General features: G+C 40.6%; 1 protein-coding gene across 1 annotated transcript in view; it reads left to right on the forward strand.

Moving 5' to 3' along the window:
- Positions 1–20,253, forward strand: part of igsf11 (immunoglobulin superfamily member 11) — a 91,832-nt gene that overhangs the window by 12,942 nt on the left and 58,637 nt on the right. The window contains exon 2 of the mRNA XM_023408159.1: positions 13,925–13,954. Within this exon, the coding sequence (XP_023263927.1) occupies positions 13,925–13,954 (30 nt within the window). The remainder of the gene's footprint in view (positions 1–13,924; positions 13,955–20,253) is intronic.

Raw genomic sequence — 20,253 nt, forward strand, 5'->3', positions numbered from 1 at the left:
TAGTTTCCAAATAAACCTTTGATTTTGTTGCAACTTCCTTTTCCTATTCTTGATAGCTTTTCTCTGCTCTACTCTGCTGTATATTATTAACAAATTAAACTTCCCTTATTGCTCTTTTGTGACCGATCATGCTGTGACTTGCTTATTCCTCTTCTGATGAGTAGCGGCTGCTGATCTGTGCCCAGCTTGCTTTGCTAAGAGGTGATTTGTGAATATGGAACAATGTGTAAACTATTGAGCCAAGGCCCAAATCATCTGCTAAGATGAGCTTTGCTACAGATTATGTCTGTCATTTGGTCTGTGACCCTGGCTTATAGATTATAGATAGCTTTGGCTTTATTTGATCAGTTCAGTGACACACGAGCAAGACCTCGCGTGCAAACACACATGTATACCTACACAGAGGTTAGACATAGGCAAACCATGTGAAGGAGACAGAACTTTAAAACTCTTGAATGTACAGTAGTGTTGCTGATAACAGGTTTGTTGCAGCACAGAGGATGGTCCATGTCTGTTAAGTGATAGTTGAGTTAAGGTCAAGTAAAGTTTAACTATTTACCCAGCATGTCTGAAAGGACTTTACATAATAACAATAATTTGCCTGTCTGACATCCTCAGGCTACAGTTCCTCAGCCGAGGGGCTCAACAGCAAAAATTGAGATTTTGGAACTGTTTGTAAGCCTCTGCCACAGGATCTCAGGCAGCGATCATGCTCATAGGGAATTAGCAAATCACAGATACAGGCAGGAGCCTGACCATTCAAGACTGTAAGTGATGGTGAACGTGTCAGGACAAACAGAGAGACAAACACACACTTGAAGCAGAGATGTTCAACTCACACTGATAACAGACAAGAACTGAGAGTAAGGATGCAGAAACATACCGCCAGCTCCGGACTGAGCGCCATGAAGCTGGTTTCTATGTTAATACTCTTTAGATTAAAGCAAACGAAGAGAGCTTGTCTTTCCCATGATAATGGATCGGATCTGAAGATTTCTACAGGTTTATCTCCCCAGGGGGATGGCAGTTCTAAAGATATGTGCAGCTTGGTGGGAAATGCTCTGCTGCCTGATAATTTCTTGTTGATTGTTGGTTACAGTCTGCCAACCAGCACCCTGTGATCGGGAAGGTGTGACAGGGTACATATGGGATGGTGAGATCAGATAAATACGATTGTTTGAGCATGTTTACTATTTATATGCTAGCAGTAGCTATTTGAAATGAGATTTGGTGAGAACTGGGAGCCAGTGAAGGGAAGTCAGTATGTTTGCCGTGTGATCAAATCTTCTGATTTGATTTAATATTCTTGAAGCAGCATTTTATATGAATCAAAGTTTTTTAATACAGTCATTGGTAGCCTGGAAACTATGAAATGGATTTACATGAATGTTGATGGAATTAAATCAGAGGATGTCACTTTGTGACATTGCAAAATATAGTAATATTTAGTATCACTGGCAAACCTGCCAAAAATACTGTATTTCAATTCAATTGAATTTTATTTGCATAGCATCAAATCATAATATACATGATCTTAATGCACTTTACAGGCTAAGGTCAAAGCATTACATTGTTATAGAGAGAAACCCAACAGTTCCCCAGTAATAATTATGTATATCATTGTATAACCTCCCCAAACACATAACATGTAAAAGAAAATAGGTAGATAGGTAGATCCTAGGAAATAACCTTTAGGTAAACCCATGTTTTTGTTTGAGAATGATTAAACCTACATGAGGTATGTTGAGATGAACAGTTTTAAAGGCAGAAATTTGAGTAAAACTTGAGTAAATTGTCAATAGAAATCTCGGAATCTTAACTAAGCGTTCTAATCTTGGTTCAATTCGTAACCGCCTTTGTAAGAATGAATGAATCAAGTTATTTGGCTACTTTTCTGTCCAATAATTCAAAATATAAAAAGAAAAAACTGAAAATCATTATCTATGATTTAAAATGGATTTATAAAGTAGAATGAGCTGTTGTGAGATGAAAGTGGTTGAGAAGGGTGGTGGTATGCTTTTGTCCCACTGTTCCTCGAAAGAGAGCCTCCTGTGGTGGTGTTAACAGCTCCCATGCACATAAACATATATGTACGCCCACACACACATGCACGCGCACACACATGTAAAGATGTACACATTTGCATAATGTCAAACAATCCAGTTAGCGATTGGGGGTAATTAACCAGAGACTATTAAGTCATTTTCTCTCTGTGCATCACAACTGTAATTATGGCAAAGCAACAATGATGTGCAATTACAGTTCATTGTCATTGCTCTGTAGTGATGCAATGTCAGTAAAGACGGTAGAACAGTCGCTGAGATGATGGAGAATTGCTCTGTATAATATTGATATAGATAGAAACCGCAGAATGGAGAAAAGGGGAGCGAGAGCAGGACTCAAAGGGACCCGTGTCTAACTCTTCATAAACATATCTCATAATCAATGGCAGAATATCAAGTGATCCATCTTCTCTGGCCTGTAAACGCTTGACATTTTCCCTTTATTAAAGCTGTGAGATGAAACGCAGGGTTTTAATGATGACATGTGATGATCAATGACTCCATTGTACTCTGCTGGAGGGTGCTTTATTAACACAGGGCCTTGTCCCGCTCCAGAACGATTTCTCCATGTTTAGAGGATGATTTCCCCATTGGAATTTGGGTCTACCATGGCCCGAGTTGAATGTGTGGCTCTTCCTCTTTTGTGCATTGTAATTAAGCAGAAAAAGCTGCATAATGCTTTGGAAGTAGGAGTGAGACGGAGAGAGATGGAGACAGAGAGAGATGTATCGAGTCTTTATTACTGTACCACTGTGTCATGAGAGAGACGCAGAGATGTGTATTTGAGCACAATGGAGAAAATGCTCATTGTTAAAAAAGAGGATAGTGTAGAATAGGAAGGCCAGTTGAGACTGTCATCAGTGTGCCTGCACAGCCACATGAGACTCTGTTCACCATTGTTATAATAAAATACTGCTTATAGATAAAAGCTCATGAATACAGGTTGCACAGCAGAGCTGAAGCAGCCACTCTGTAATGGATTACACTGCCGCCACACACAGCGGGGAGAGAAAAAAAATGACTCCAATTTTAATTAATCCTTGTTTAAATTAGGATGAAAAATTAATACTGCGAATTGGCTGTGCAGATGAGATGAGGCGTATATGATACAGTGTTCCCATAGAGAGTTATCAAAACATCACAGCCACTGAGAGGGTGGGGGTGGCTGGCTTTAAGAGCTCAACTCTCAAGGAACCTGAGTGGGAGAATAACTGGAGACCGGTTGACTGTAGATGGAGAGGTGAAAGTGCAGCACAGAGAGCAAATCAGCTGCACAGGCAGATTTCACACCTGGTTTCACAGTTAGTCTGAGAGTTGGCCTGAGAGTGAAGGATGAGATGCAGGTGAAGAGGGCAGGACAGTGCAGCAGGAGTGGACTGGTCTCTGGTCTTCAGACTGCAACCCTGTCTCCTTTGCAATTACATTTATATACAGCTAATTTGTTTTGCCAGTTATGTTTTGAGGGAAATGTAATTGCTCTGCACTGAACTCATACGCAGGTGGTCTGTGTGGATGGTTGATGTTGAAAATGCAGGACTTTGACACTGACCTAACCAAGTGTTTTACTGCCTAAACCTACCCAAACCTTAATTGTTGCGTCGTCACATCATAAACAGATTTAGTTTTCTACAGTGGAGGCTCAGACAAATGATAGCAATCAGGTCCTCAGATCAGAAAACAATTCTGTGTATATTTTGTCATTTCATTTGAAGGATTTGTCCTCATGGTGTTGATACAAAAATGTAATGTGTGTAGCACTATTTGTTCTTCAAAATGTGTTTGCTATTGCACAGAGTAGTACATAAGCATAATGTCTAGGGGACAGGGTTGCAGAAAAAGAACTGGTACCAAACTGGGGTGAGGTGAGTCCAGGAACAGTTAGTTTAGCTCAGTAGAAATGAGGCTGATATGATGACGTCATGTACTTTTGAGTATCTATTGAATTTGTGCCTAGATAAATTTTTACTACTGTTCTACTTCTTCTCCTCTCCTCTCCTCTCCTCTGTTCCCTTCAGCTCACAAACATCTGGAGCTTGCCTTGGCCTAAATCCCCCTTTTCTTAAACCATTTAACACTTGTTTGCTTCGTGCCATCCCTCGATCTTCCGCTCTCTGTTCAGAGGGCAGAGGGCTCTCGACAACCCAAATGCTTGATTTCCTGTCTTTTCATTGCCTTTCTTTCTTCCCAGCTTTGGGAGATGTGAATTAAAAGAAAAAAGAAATCTGAATTTTTACAGTTCATTTGCACTGCATTTTCTTTCCCTAGCCTGGTGTAGACTCAGGTGGGCATGAGTATTAATAGCTTCCCTCGTTCGTGACGTCAGCTGAAATCACACATGTGCCTCTTAACACTCAGACTGTGTTTTATGTTAGTTAGACACATCACTCTCAGCGGTAATTTAGTCAGTGCTGTAAAGCCCTTGTCAGTAAAAAACAGAAAAGAAAATCTCATTTTTCTCTTCTGCCTCTTAGCCACAATATCTTCATTTTTCTTCCTTTTCTCTCTTGTTTTCCCCTCTCTAGTTGTACCTCTTTTATCTGTTGCTAACCTGCTCTCTGCTTCTCTCCTGACACTCTTTCTCTTCTCTAAATTATAATGTGGTTGTCAAACAGTATTTCATTCCCCCTCTTTTCTCTGTTTCCCTGCATGTGTCCATGTGACTAATGTCTCTCTCTCTCTCTCTCTGCCCCTCTCATTGCGTTGAAAAAGGCCTGTATACTCTGCCTGAAATCTTTGTGGGGTCCTAAATGCTAAATGCCAGTCTGTCTCTGCCAGGCGCCCGCTTAGTGCCGGTCTCCCTGGTGATGAGACCAATGATCAGGCCGTTCTGCACCAGACACTGAGGGGTTTGTGATTGAGCGTGCATGTTTGTGTGACTATGGGTGTGTGTTTCTATTAGTGTGCAGTAGATTTTGTTTGTTTGTGTGTGTGTGTGTGTGTGTGTGTGTGTGTGTGTGTTGCCCCTATATCTGTGTAAAGATGTGTACTGTATTTAAGGGAGAAAATGCAGGGCAGTACGAGGGACATGTATTCACTGTCTCATTATCGTGTGAATGCATTATGTTTCCTGTCAACAAGCCTCTGCCAAACAAGGGGGTCCCTGTTCTCTCTGCCAGGGCTTGAGCGCCACAGCGGCCAGGCCCCAACGTGGTGCGGTTCTGCACTGGCACAATTCACCAGGAGTTTAGCTCCACAGACACTGCTGCTGGCCTCATCCTGATTCAGTCCATCTGTACTGGCATCTCAGCAGCCGACGAGGAATCAGTCTGCGGGAATGAGATGACTCCATTCAGAAACACTTAATGGCTGATGAAGGGCTTGTTACAGACTGAATTTAGATAATTATAATCCTGACTTATATATTATAGATAGTATTTCTACATACAATGCATTCTAATGTGTGTGTATGGGCAAGTGTGAGAGCATATGTGTCTGTCTAACCCATGTCCTTTTTTTAATGTACTCAAACTTAGCAATAGTTTTTAAATAGTAACTTTAATAGGTCCTTATGTCATTTGTTAAAATGTCAGTCATTAAAACACGCACAAAAACAAGTCTGTGCTTCTGAATACAATGATAAATGATAAGATAATAATGACCAATTTCCAATGAATACTCAGAGAAGATGGGAGCATTGAGAAGGTGATGTGCCATGAAGCTTCCCTGCATTTGTCAGCAAGTTTGGCAGGTGACTGAGCTCACCGTCTGTCACGTCTGTGTGTGTGCACGGCAGCCATGTATGGCGGCCAAGAGGCAGTGAGGAGCCCACCATCAGTGTGCCTGGGGTCCTCAGTCACAAATGTCCAGAAGGTCTCTGTGTTGTGGCACTCTTCAGTGTCAGTTGGACTTTAGCAATAGCCCTGCATTTATGTCAGGGAGGGTAGACTAAATGTTGGAGACAATACAATTCACTGGCATGACAAACCACAACTGTAAAGTTGAATAAAACCAAAAGCTAATAATTCTAAGGCCTGTTGCATTACACTGCATTAGCTTTAGCTTGGTGTACCTAATAAACTGGCATCTGAGTGTGAATATCAAGAACAGCTTTGTAGATATCTTAAAATAAATTATGGCTTAATTGTGCTCAAAAAGGAACGTCCACCTTTCATGAGTTGATGACCATGCTCCTCACTAATAAAACATCTGAGTTGATTCTAATTTCCTTAATTAAATCCCAAGTGGATTAACAACCAATAGGGGGACTCTCCATATAGTCAAGCCTGTGCTCTGAGGAGAACCACCAAGTGAATGGCCTTTGCCATAATCATCATTGGCCCAATAATACTCTGCAACAGTCTCCCTACACTGGTGCTGGGTCTCAGGCTGCTGTTGGGGTATTGATTGGGCTGACAGAGACTAATTCTTTGATACCCAGGCGTCGAGTTAGAGGTCAGCCCTGTGGTCTGAGCACTCACATCTCACTGGGACCAATTTAAAGGTCTGAATAGCCGAGGTTCCTAACGGCACGACTCCCTGTGTTCATGCAAAACTGAGGTGTTTTAAAGCTGTATGTGCTGGGTTTCAATGTGTGTGTGTGTGTGTGTGTCTATATGTATATATATGTGTGTATATATATATATATGTGTGTGTGCGCTTGCGCAGGAGGAAGTTTTATATGTATATATGTTCGTGCATGTGTGCTACAAAGTGCTTGTGCAAGCAACATTGAGATGGTTTGACTTGCATGTGTGAGAGATTGCATGCGGCTTAAACACTTATTATGTATAAATGGATGGATGAATAACACCTATGAAGCCTGTGTGAACGAGCATATTCTAGACAGATGCAGTTACCCAGAAAATGGCTCCAGTGTGGGATAGGGCCTCATGCATTATGAAGACTATTGCAGATTGTCTGTGGTTTGAACTCAGGTGGAGGTGAACTGAGTGTGTAAAGTGGGCTTTTAAACGCTATTGCCCTCCAAAATTGCAAGCACAAATGATAAGAAATAAAACATAAAATCAGCTCGGAGCCAGGAATTGTGATCCATTTCTTAATATTTAGATGCATCCAATGAGAATTTAAAATATAGAATGTATAGTCTTAATGTGGATAGTCTTCTTAGAAGGACTTGAACAAGTTGTTCAGTTTTGCCTCTATATTTTCCACTACACACAAGATAAGAAATATTTACACTCAGAGTACAATCAAGGATTTTCTTTCTTGTAGACTTTTCTTGTTCTGGTTCAGTCTAGCTACCTTGTAAATGGATCAACACTAAATCATGTGAGACACTCCAGACCCAGTCTGAACACCTTCTTTTGGTTTCTGACACGTGATAGAGGCCTGACAGAGAGAGAATAGAAGATAATATGGCTACATTCACTTCCAAATTGACTGTAAAATGACCTTATGATAAAAGCATATTTCAGTCCACTAAGTTGGCTCCAGCAGTCTCATTCTCTAACATATCTGTGCCAGACTGAGCCACTGTAACGGCTCCTATTTCCTTCACACGTATTGCAATTAAAACATGACTTGTGATTAAAGGACAGCAGTCTGCTTGGTAATATGTACAGCATGTGTGAGTGTGTGATTAAAAGGGAAACAGGCAATATGTGTGTGTGTGTGTGTGTGTGTGTGTGTGTGTGTGTGTGTGTGCAAGGTGAGCAACCTGTTTCTGTGGCATTACTTTATTATCTTTGCTATACCTTGTGTTCGTGTGTGTGCATGTGTGTGAACTTGTGCACGTGTCTTTATTATCTTGGCTTATTGGAAGTCTGCGTCAAGAGTTCCGAGTTCACACACCGGGTTAATTGACCTCTGGAGACGTTTCCTTCCTCAGCGATAATGAATGTCTGGATTATATGATTATTCTGCATTTGCTTTAGATGTGGGATTTGTTAAAGCTCTGAGTTCTGAGGTGACTCATTAATTCTTAAATGAGATATTTGAACATACTATTTCCCATACTTTTAAATTGTTTCCTTGATGCCTGCATCAAAAATGTGAAACACCAAATGGAATTTCGATTAACTAGAAGATGTTATTAACATCTATTAATTATTAAGATAATTGTAGGGTTTACGTTTTGAATGTATGCAACATTTTAAGGTGGGTACTGCAACAAAGAATACACGGCACACAATGGCCAAATCGTATCAAATTAAATCAAATTAATGTTGACAGAAATAGACCTGGACCAACCACATACTTGATACTTCAGGTAATAATTTTCCCTCCAAAATGGATATCCGGTGTTTTGGAACAGAAGTCTTCATTTGTTTTATTCACATGCAAATACATTTTTCATAAGCAATATTAAAAGGTCTGATCATCAATGATTAATAGTCTTTGTGCAGTAATGTAGGTTAGGGCCCAAGAGGCCAGCGAGCTGGAACGTAAAACAAACAAATCATTCTCCATAAAGGAAAACATCTTTTAACACCCTCTTCACTGCAGCCTGCATCGTAATGACCTGCGTTCCCAATAACAAAGAGAACTGATGATGGAAGACGATCAATGTGATGAAGTCATGCAGGGGTTTTGTTATTTGTGTTTAGATTTGTCTGAGGCACTTTCAAGGACAGTGTGTGTTTTTTGATCGTAAATACTCATACACATGAGCGGGCACACGCTCACTCGGAGGCATTCGCACCTACACAATCAAAGAAACAAACTAATGAAGCCTTTCATAAACAAACAACTTGATTAAGACTCAGGAGGGGAGAGAATCAGGTGTGAACACCGTGGGTCATGAAATCATGTGTGAACGTATGCCAGGGATCTGTTTTTAAAGATGCAGTTTGTATTGTTTTAGGAAGCGCTCCGCCTCCTCCGGGAGTGTGTCTGGGTATGTTATCGCCAACACTGCTGCTCACTACCTGGTGATCGTCTTCTGGCAGAGCACACTAGCAGGAGAGCTGAGAGTAGGTTTTGCCGCTGGGAGTCACAAAAACAGGAAGTTTTTCTTCAAGCTGCATTTCTTCAGTGTCCACTGAGCAGTTTGCATCCTTTTAGTTAAAGTTCTCTTCACCAAGATGTGAGCAGCTGGTTTTCCATTGCAGTTTTGTACAATGTAGAAGCTATTTTTAAGAAAATAATTCTGTTCTCTCCTCTCGTGGTACCATTTCAATTAAATTTGACAATAGATCTCAAGCAGTCCGCCTGTTTCTGGCTCTGGCGTGATAGAGGGGCAAAAAAAGTGTTTCCATTTCACTTATGTGAAATAATGCTCTGTCTATGTTTTTCCATTCCTTGTTTTTAAGTTTGCTATTTCAAAATGCACCTGAAGCAGGTTAATTGAGACACGGCTAGTGACGCACTAGAAAAACGAGACTTTTGCTTTTAGCAGCACATATATATTTTGCAATTTAATCCTCAAACTCTTGTTTCCACTGCTCAGATAGTGTGTCTTCAGGAATGCAGGCAAAATTAAAGGAACCCCACAGTAATTTGTTTTACTGGTGTTATTGGTGAGAGTTCAAATCTTTATGCTACAGAGAAAAAGCAAGAGCCGAGAGTTACCCTGAAAAACAAGGAAAAAATAGCAATAGAACAACATGCTAACACTAACTAACATGTTTTAAGATTACACATAATACACAAGATCTTTGTGTATATAAATTAATGTTTCTCAGCCCTGATCAGATGCATGATGCATGTGAGAACGCATTATTATCATCTGTGAAGGCAGGGCTTGTATTGTTTTCACCTTGTGAGGCTCTGTGTGTGTGTGTGTGTGTGTGTGTGTGTGTGCGTGTCATCATGGCAAAACGTTGACACCTTCTGTAGCGGGAAGTGTAACAGAGGCATTATCGCGTACATTGGCAGCTGTTTAGATTTTGTCTTTGTGATAGCATTGCAACCACGTACAATCATGAAGCTTTGCAGGAGTGCAGTTGACGTCAGAATGTCAATGTGTTGATGGGTGTCGTGACTGGTGGGATCCCATCACAAGATGGAGTTTCATTTTATTTAATTTATTCAATAGGGACAATGTGCGATATAGTTACTGCAGGAATCACCTTCCTGACTCCAGGAGTGTAATGCTTAAACAAGTGCATCCATTTGGCTAACATTGATCTTTTAGCTACATTTAAATATGTAATAATTGATTTTTGGAGGGCATCAACATTTAAGTTGATATATGGTGAGCTTACTAGCAAAGGGTTGCTTATTAACACATCAAGCAGCAGATATGGAGCAACATTAGCAGACTAAGTCCAGTTTAAAAAGCCAACTGCTACACTGATAACAGTTGTAGAAGTCAACCAAACACCAAAAAACAAAATCAGCTGAGCTGGCAGATGCTGAAATGCACCATAGAGCTGAGAGGAACTGTAGATAATCATCTGCGGGTTTGCCGCTACCAGCAACTCCTGTCACGTACATGTTATCCATTGTTACTATAAAAATATTGATTATAGCAGCTGTAAACCATAGTTTTAAACAGCCATGTGCAGCCACTGTTAAAACTACTTTTTGTAAGTTTTTGAATCAAGCTCCATCTGCTCTCAGCTCTCTCTGAACAGTTATCCTCCTGACTTAGTTTCTTACTCTCCAACTTTCTGTAAAATTTATACATCTATCCACTTATTCCCATGGATGCTTCTCATAGTCCGAGGGAAGCTGCCAAGCAACTGCAGATGAGCAATTATTAACATGGGTAAACACAGAGGCAGATGTTTGAACCAAGAACAGAGACACATGTATTAACATAAACAGTGATGTCAGACACAGAGAAAAAGGCCAAGACGGTGCACAAGAGGGAATTACAGAGAGATTTGTGATCCTTGCCCATCAATAGGTTTTTACCATTCTTTACTTGTGGTGAGAGACGGGGTCTACAGCTGGGGGTGGCTTGGTCTCCATGGAAACTGACATTCCCTTGAAGGTACTTGGCAGCCACTGCCAATTGTTGAGCCTGGGTAATGGTTCAAAATTCTCCGTAAAGTGCCTCAGAGGTTGAGATTAAATTCAACCTGCTCGAGGCAGACTCACGCAGTGACTAATCACACCGTTTTACACAGATGGAAAGACAGAGCAGACAGGGAAATATGTCACATGTCAAATGTTTAGCTTAGCATTTTTTTGTTCTTGGCTGCAGGTCACTCTATAGAATATCACTTTTCATTCAATAAAAAGACACTTTTAGTGTTTCTAGTCACTGATTTCTTTTATATCCATGGTAGGAGAGGGGGACCCAATCATTATCATAGTATTCACTTTGATTCAGTCCTGCACTGCTGTTCCATCAAGCTGGTTATACATTCCTTATTCCGTCATTCCTATTCAGAGGCAGCAACATTATCTTTATGTCAGATATATTAACTGTTAAAATAATAGCATGTGCAGCACCTGTTTTTCTCTGTTAGTTCTGCACTCCCTCTGCCACCCTCTTTCCCATGAGCCTTTGCTCCAGCTGGCAGACAGATCTGAATGAAAGTGGTCAGGCACCACTGCCTAACAACTGATGAAATGATTGCTTCTCTGCATCTCCAAGTGCAGAAGACTTTAGCTGTACGTGGCAGGTAGTCTGAAAGCCTGCTGCTGATGGGCCTGTGAATGTCAGCAGGTGAAAAGGATCAGCCAGGGGAAGTGTCAGCCTCACATGCCCATGCCACCAGCTGTTTTTAACCACTGAATGCATCATTGAGAACCTTTAGGTGATTTGGAATCGTAATTGTAAATGTGGGTTTACGTAAATAAGGACAAGGTATTTTTTCTTAGTGAGTTTGGCCTACTGCTGTTGAATTTGACCTTGTCACACATGAAGAGGGCATAATAGGATTCTCCATTCAGCAAGTGCATGACTGTACGTTTCCAATATTATAAGCACTCAGCTCTCTACAAAATGGTATTTGGACTGGGAAAACGAAACAGCAATACTGAGACATTTCTCAAGCAAAATAGACACCATAAATACAAATACACTGCATGCTATGTGTGAAATATAGTGTTTGAGATGAGAATTGGTCCTGTGATATGACTGTATGTGGTATGCATTTTTGTGGATGCATAAACCCGGACATGAACTTGCACATGAACAAACTAGCACAGACATAGTTTGTCACGTGTGTGTGTGTGTGCATGCGTGCATGTGTGCGTGCGTGTGTGTCAGTAGCAGATTGTGAAGCTTATTTGTATGCCACAGCAGCCCCTGTTGTTTCTAAGGCTCCTGTATCCTGGGTGGTCAGTCTGAGAGAATCAAAGGTTTTCAGCAAGGGACAGATCGTAACTGCCAGTGTCTCCTCCTTTCACAATACTGTGAATGGAACTACAGTGAGGGAGAAAGAAGTACTGTTTTGCACGAAAAGAAAAGAGACTGACTGAAATCGAAAAGTATATCAAATACTAGTTTATTTGCTGATCTTACAACACAGCAGATCTGAGTAAAAGTCCAGAGTCTTGAGACAGCACTGTAATCTAGAAAAGTAAAGAGACAGAAATTCACAAAATTGTTTTCCCCCCCCTGGAGAAGCCATTTCAAGTGGTTGCATGCAAGCGAAAAGCTTTTTATCACTGATGGTAATACTGAAAGCACTTTCAGTGAAGGTAAAGTTTCTTAGATGCTCTCTGCAGCTTAGCTAAATGTCACTGATCAATCTGCAGCCAGCACCGGACCATCCCACTGAGCAGATCCTGTTATCAGACAGCAGATGTAGCTGGCATCTGTTAGCACATGTACAATTCAACTAGACGACAGGTTTTTTCATCCAGCAGACATGAGCTGGTTGGTTCCAGTGCATCGGCTCCAGACTGGAAACCAGTAATTGAGGGCAGAGTGATTTTGGGAATTGGGGAGAAAATGTTATTTTTGGGGAATTTACTACTGGCAGTGTTGGTGGGCACGGTTTGGCACTGGGAGGCATATTAAACATTCATTTAAAGTGAATCCATTATTTATGATGTATAAAATGAAAATGCAAGCGTATGTGGCCAGCGAGCATTACCAAACATCTTATGTAACAATGTGTTTAATGTGCCCTCAGAAAATCTCCATCACTCTTTATTCTAAAACATTGTAACGCTGTATGCTGCTCCCACACTGGTGCATTCAGCTACGAGCAGAAGTGAAATACGTTGATTGCTGCTAATTGTAATGACAAGAGCATAGTAAAGATGATATTGGCACACTGTCAGATGCAAGTCAATGGAGTCACATCCAGCTGCTGTGTGATTTATTTTTCCTGGTAGAGAAAGAAAAAAAAAAAACGTTAGTTTAGGTGCTAAAGCAGATGATGATGATGGAAAGACCTTTTTGCATAAACGCTCAGAAGACAAGGTGATGATGCAAAGCTTTGGTACTGGTTTGCAATCTGAGCAATGTTGGATAAGTTCCTGTGTGTGTTGCAGACATACAGACATAGCATGTATTTACCACATGTGAATGATGACTCTTTTTTTTGTGGATATGCATCCATGCACAATAATTACTTCATGCTCACTGCCAGGGAAGGATTTAATTAACCGTCCCCTGTCAGGGTAGATAATTAGTCAATAATGTACACACACACACACACACACACACACACACACACACACACACACACACACACACACACACACACACACTCTCACTCTCTCTCTCTCTCTCTTTCTCTCTTATACACACACAGGATAAGTCAATATGTTTGCCATCCCAACACTAATGTTAAGACTAGAATGTTCTAACAATTTGCTGTTTAAAAGTACAAGTCCTGAGTGACACACCTCAATAGGCAATTACAGAGGAGTATTGAGAAAAGCTGCAGACAAGAACTGAACATGGTATGTGTTCTGTCCACCTACAGAGAGAAGCTAATGTTGATTTTTGTTTAAATTGCTTCATCAGTGTGGTAGCACACCGTATGATGTGCACAGCCTGGCTTTCAGAACACAACAGTAATTATGTTTTCCTCTCCTTTTTTTTGCAGGTTCAAGGTTTGATCTACACACAGGGAAAGGTAAAAAAAAATGTCTTTCACTTACTTCCAAATCTCTTAGTCTCTTAGCTCTTTCTCTACTTTATTTTCTGTGCATGTGGGGGGTGGGGGTGGGGGGGCAGGATGATTAGCTGGCATTAGACTGTATCTGCAGTTGTGTGTGTTCAGGTTGTGTGTGGATGGATATAGAGGAATTATTGGGGGGATTTGTGAACCAGTTTGTTGTTGTTTTTACTGCAGGCTCACACCCACAGTTAGTGCATACGGCTGTTGTCCTAATCACAGTGAACATATAATGTGGATTCAGGGTGTCTTATGGTATCAGTCATCATAATCACACACAAACACAGAACATGTAGGCCTACTGAAATACTCCAGCACACATGCATCTGCTGCTACTGCAAAAAGAAGTTTTTCTTTATGTCCCACATTTTGTCTCCACATGAATGCCATCTGTGAGATGCTAATGGTTGTTTTGGAAAATTATTACTTGAATTACTTTAAGTGTCTTAAAAGGTCCCATGCTGTGTGTTTAGCCATGCGTGTTCTGCATGTGTAAGGTTGTGACTCGACAGGATGTCTCTTCCAAATGATTTTGATAAACACAAAAGTACATCAGCACTTTGCCTATTTAGCTGTTGTCTAGGATGACATTTATCACTGTTTTTTTTTTTTTTTCTATGGTTCTGCCATCTAGGCAGCATTTTATCATCATGGTGATGGTGGACCTACAGCTCTTTTTGGTCTATTTCTGGCAGATGGAGTCTGTAACGGTTTATGTCTGTGGCCTTCCCTCTGTAGATCCCAAAGTATTTTAGTCCAGAATAATCCCCACCATCTGCTGTCTCCTCTACTACGTTTTAGCTTTCAGTATCTTTCCCTCTATCTGTCACTCTAGTTTATTTCCTGTGGCATTTCCTCTTTCTGTTTTCTCTGTATTTCTTCTCCGATCCCTCTCAGCTGGAACTTTTACTGTGATGCCCCTCTTCCTCTCCTATTCAGTCTCTCAGTCTCCATCACTTTTCATTTCTGTACTCCACTAAATCTCAATCTCTTGGCTCCTCTTTTCTCGTGGATCTTAATTTTCTTCCTCTTTCCTCCCATCCTCTTTTCTATGATCTCTTCATCATGACTTCCTCATGCTTCCTTTTAATATCTGCTTTTTGCCTGTCTTGTCTTAAATCTCTGGATGTCTCTACACACTCTGCTCCTCAGTGTTTCCCTCTTTATCCCCCTCTCCGTCCACACATACACGCCCATGCCAACCACAAATCCTAATCTGGGCTTCATGAACACACACTATACCCCCCAATTTCCTATTTGAAAGTATTAAAAATCCACTCCATTAGGAATGCATGGACATACAGTATATGTGCATTGTTCCAAAAAAAACTACTTTTCCGGTTGCACCAGCTATTTGTAAATCCATCCCTAAGGTTGTGTCTAAAGGATTCCTAATGTCTTAGGAACTACTAGCTAGTGATTGGGTCGTACCATTCAAACTCAAGGAATGTTTTCTTAGCTAGTAATGTGTAAATCCAATGCTATAAACATTTGTAGCATTATCCAATCAGAAGCAATTAACTGCATCAAACATTTATGTAGCATCATGTAATTTAAGTTAATATCTTTCCAGTTTATATCATCACCAATCTGCCATAAAGATGTAGTGCTCTTCAGAGGGCATATTATAACCTCTTGTAAACGCAATGATGGCTGAAGCACCACTCGCTCCTCTCGGCAAGAAACCACGTTCGGCGTAAGAGGAAACTTCCAAATAGCCTTTAACAGTCTTGTCAGACTTATATCAGCAAGCTAGTTCTGTAAATTGGTTCACTTGGCTATAAAACACAGAAGAATTATTAATATTAAGTAACAAATATCTATTGAAAAACTAATCTGTGTGGTGCAACTCTTGTGTAAATCTGTATTTAATTGAGACTTATTTTATAACTAGACCAACAGCAGTAGAGCCAGAAACAACCAACAAACTTTGTGCTAACCACGCTACTGACCAAATGTAGATCATTACATTAACACAGGCTGCTGGCTTATTCACGATGCAGTTCCTTGTAAATGATTTAGAAGTTTATAACAGAAAAAAAACTATCAAACTACAACTTATTGGTCAGAGACAAAGTTTCTCACTGTTCATCAGCTTTGGCTTGCTCAAGTGTCTTTGACCATACCTACGCCACACCTGAGAAATCAACAGATTTTCACAGTAAAATGTGTATTGCATTGTTTTGTCCTGTGAAACACATTCTAATCCAAATTCATTTTGACAGCTGAAAATGTCTGTGAGCTGGAAAAACATGAAAAATACACCAACTTGAACAGAAGTAGTTCAGAGAAAAATGGGCTCATGACTGAAATCACCACTGTAAAAAAAATTATCTGATTGCTCGGAAAATCTCATTTGAAATGTGGAAGGCTCTCATCTTCCCCTACAAGCAACACTCAGGTGCCCAGGGAAAAGGTACTTGACTCTCGGCTGCTCCACTGCAGTTGTTCTGTGGCAACTGGTACATGACTACTGCAGAAATCCTCAAGTGTTTACAACTGTATCCCTTCTCCTCTCCCAAAACTGATGCTCTGTAAGTGAGTCTGAGCTTTTTGTCAAATTAATACAACTGACAACATGACACCAACATGTCACTTAGCACAGAGACACGTGCATTTGCAACATTAATGATCTCCTTAGAGAGAAATTAAAGGGATTCAGATGTATTGTGTGTGTCCCTGAGTGGCTCACAACAACAGCAGTGACAAAAAAAAATACAGACAGGTATGACATCAGCACCTCAGCAACATGGTTGTCAGCCATGTACAGCACATCTCTGTACCAGCACACAGCTGGATTAACAATGACTGAATGGATTATTGAGTGTGTAAGTGTGTGTGTGTGTGTGTATGTGTGTGTGTGTGTGTGTGAAAGGGAGAGACTCAGATAGAGACATAATGATAAAACATGGTGGTGACTCCTGTGTCAAGTAGGTATTTGATAAAGCCGGATACCTTAAACAGATACTGATAATACCCCGAGATCATCATATTTTGGCTCGACTGCTAATGACGTCACAAAACCACACACTACACATGTACTTGTGAGCTTGCACACACACACACACACACACACACACACACACACACACACACACACACACACACACACACACACACACACACACTCTTCTGAGCAGATCATAGCCTCGTCATCTCGTCACTCCCATCGCTAAATCCATTAGCAATAGGAGTCACAACCTCATCCTCCCCCAATTCCCCCCCCTCTTCCGCTTCCTCTTCTCTCATTCTTTACCAGACAGCCGGTCCCCTATGTGGGACATTTTCTCTTCAAGCTCGTCTGAAAAATGACATGAACAGAGACAGCCGAACAGCGAGATTAAGCATGTAGGTGTTCACAGCCCCGAGGGCACTTGTGGGGTACAGTTTTCTAAGTGGCAGCTAACGAGCCAGCCTCTCATTGTGAGGCTCAAAATGACATATTCATCAGTTCTTACCTTTTCACAGTCCTCTGAGAGAAGACGGTCATGCAAAAGTAGATAAAGATAACTTCTACCACAACACACACATCAGCTAACACACACATCATTAGATTAAAACATCTGCATCTTGAGGCTTCAGGCTATAGTTGTCCTCTGATGAATTTTTCTTTTAGTAAAAACAAAGAATACTTGCTGGTAACGATGATGCTCCTTGAAATATGTCATTTGTCTTTACAGAACACTATAGTCAGTGTGTGTATGTGTGTGCGTATGATAGTAGTGTGATTGCCAGCTGGGCCATTTATGCTAAAATTGCATTCCACTCTGCTGTAAATTGCTTTGGATTGCAGTTGATAGCTACTTTTGCCATTTCCCTGGGAGTCCAATATTAAAATCCACCATGATGTCATTCTTCTACAGCTCTTTCATCCTCACTGCTGCAATGTGTTTCCTGGATTACTGTATTCGAACATCGCGTAAAGCTCTAAGAATGTCAGTAATGAATGTAAGGCATGCAATCTGCTCAACTATTCAAAACGCTCCTAATTGAAATGCTGAAAAAGACAGCTCTGGCTAATCAGCTTAGAGATGTAGTCCACAGTTGACGGATAATAAAGAGGATCTTAGTGCTGAAGAGTCTATTACCACCCCTGTAATGAGAGTTCACATAATATGATCTGAGGACAATGGAGGGATGGAGAAGTCATAGGAGAGAGGGAGTGGCAGGCTGGGAGAAGGGAAAGAAGAGATGGCTCCTGTTGTTGAAAAAAAAGAGGGTTCAAAAAGGGAAGCATCACATCAAAGGGGCTGAACACCTATTTGGAGAAATTAGTTTAAAGTACAGGTTTTAAAGGTAGTGATGTGTGTGTGTGTGTGTGTGTGTGTGTGTGTGTGTGTGTGTAATGAAGTGAAATGCAAATAGAATTTTGATACAGGATTTAAGAATAAGTGTGGCATAAATACTCACAAATGTCTAATATTGTATGCTGTTTACTTCTGTAAGTTAAACCTTAAAAATAAAGTTGAATGTATCAGACTCCTGTGCAAAGAAACTAACACTGGAGCTACAACATATGAAAAACAATCAATTTCATACCAGACTAAATAGGTTATATGCCATTGCCTTGTAAAGTACATGACATGTGAGTTAAGGTATGGTTAAGCAGCTAAAAATACTTCATTACTAAAAAGAAACATGCTTACTGTAGGACAAGGGACTTCACCCATGGTCCTCCCTGAAAGATTATGTGTGAGGATAGCAGTAACACCACTTCTGTTTATGGTACAGGAAAATGCAGAGCTGCTTGTCAGGTGGTCAAATTGTTTCAGAAATGTTAACCTGAGTGCAACATGATGAATGTGAATTCTGAATGTATGCACCGTTATCCCAATATTTAAACAATAATTGCGTCTCCTGTCTCTCTCACTGAGTGCAGCTGTTTGGATCAGGTATAAACACTTTTGCCTTTCACACTGCACATGACACAAATTCAACAAATTCAAGCACAACCCATCTTAAGAGAGGAGAGTCATGCGCACAACTAGCACCGCTCTCTTGTCACGAAAATGTAAAAAACAAAACAAAACAAAACAGTTATTTTCTGCATTGGAAGAATCTGGTCAGGACATGTGATCAGGAGTCTAGCAGCTGACGTGAACATGTGAATAGCTTTACCACTCAAGGCAAACCAAAAGTAGTGTAACTGACCCCAGAAAAGATAAAAACATGAGGACAATGAAAATGGACAAAAACAAGACTCAAAGATAACGTAAAGGCTGAATGTTTATATTATATCAAACTTTTTTTTTTCTTACTTAATTACAACAAAAAATTGTGATTTTTGAAAGGTTTGAGAATACAGCAGAAAATGAAAACCCCAGTTTGAGCCCCCATTGCCATCTGCAGTCTATGATGACTAATGTAACAGGTGGCTTCCCATATGTAGATAAATATAATGGCATATGCGCTGTTGACTGGTATTGGAAGAAGGATTTTTGATTATTATGAAGTGTATCTCATCATATTGCCATGCCCTATTGATAGGACAAACAACCTCACAAGTACAAGCGCCTGTAAAAGTAACAGTTATTAAGTGCTGACTAGTTTGTTTCCAGCAGCTCAGACAGGCTGCTCTGTGGAATAGGATAATGCACCTTGTTTCTGACATGATGCATCCTGGGAAATCAGTGCGGCAGTGAGTACAGTTAACATCACAGTGCATGAAGGTTCACTGACGGGCTCTGGTGGAGTGATAAAATGCCACAAGGCAACTCTCTCTGGACCCCCTGTCACTCATCTCTCTCTCACTTTCACTTTCGCTCGTATTCTTACTGACCCTCCAACCTCGCCTTTCGACGTGCACATACTGTACATACACATGCAAAGTTCCTAAAGCCTCTGTTTATGAGTCAGACAGAGGTCAGGGCTGTGCAGTACAAGTGGAATGACACAGGGCAGCTCACTCCTGGATAAAAAAGGCAGTGTGACATAAAACCTTACCTTAGAGCACACAAGTCACCCTGGCTCTTCTTAGCTCATTGTAAAGTTCATCCAGCAGTTCTGTGGAATGTGTTTTGTATAATCCTGTTAAAGTTGAAAGCTGAAACAAACACCACCTGGAATTAACGGTGCATGCCACATAGTTATTGAAGGGCCTCAGTGTGATCAGATGTCCAGTTTTAACCTGTCCTTGCGCTCACTGTCCTCATGTAGTCACAGGAGCCAATAAGATTATTTACACACACTCAGGGCACTAGGTGTTTTGTCATTCATATATATATATATATATATATATATATATATATATATATATT

The sequence above is a fragment of the Seriola lalandi genome, unplaced genomic scaffold (genome assembly GCF_002814215.2).
Source record: "Seriola lalandi dorsalis isolate HSWRI2012SDOR001 ecotype SW California unplaced genomic scaffold, Sedor1 jcf7180002054355, whole genome shotgun sequence".
In the NCBI taxonomy this organism is placed as follows: Eukaryota; Metazoa; Chordata; class Actinopteri; order Carangiformes; family Carangidae; genus Seriola; species Seriola lalandi.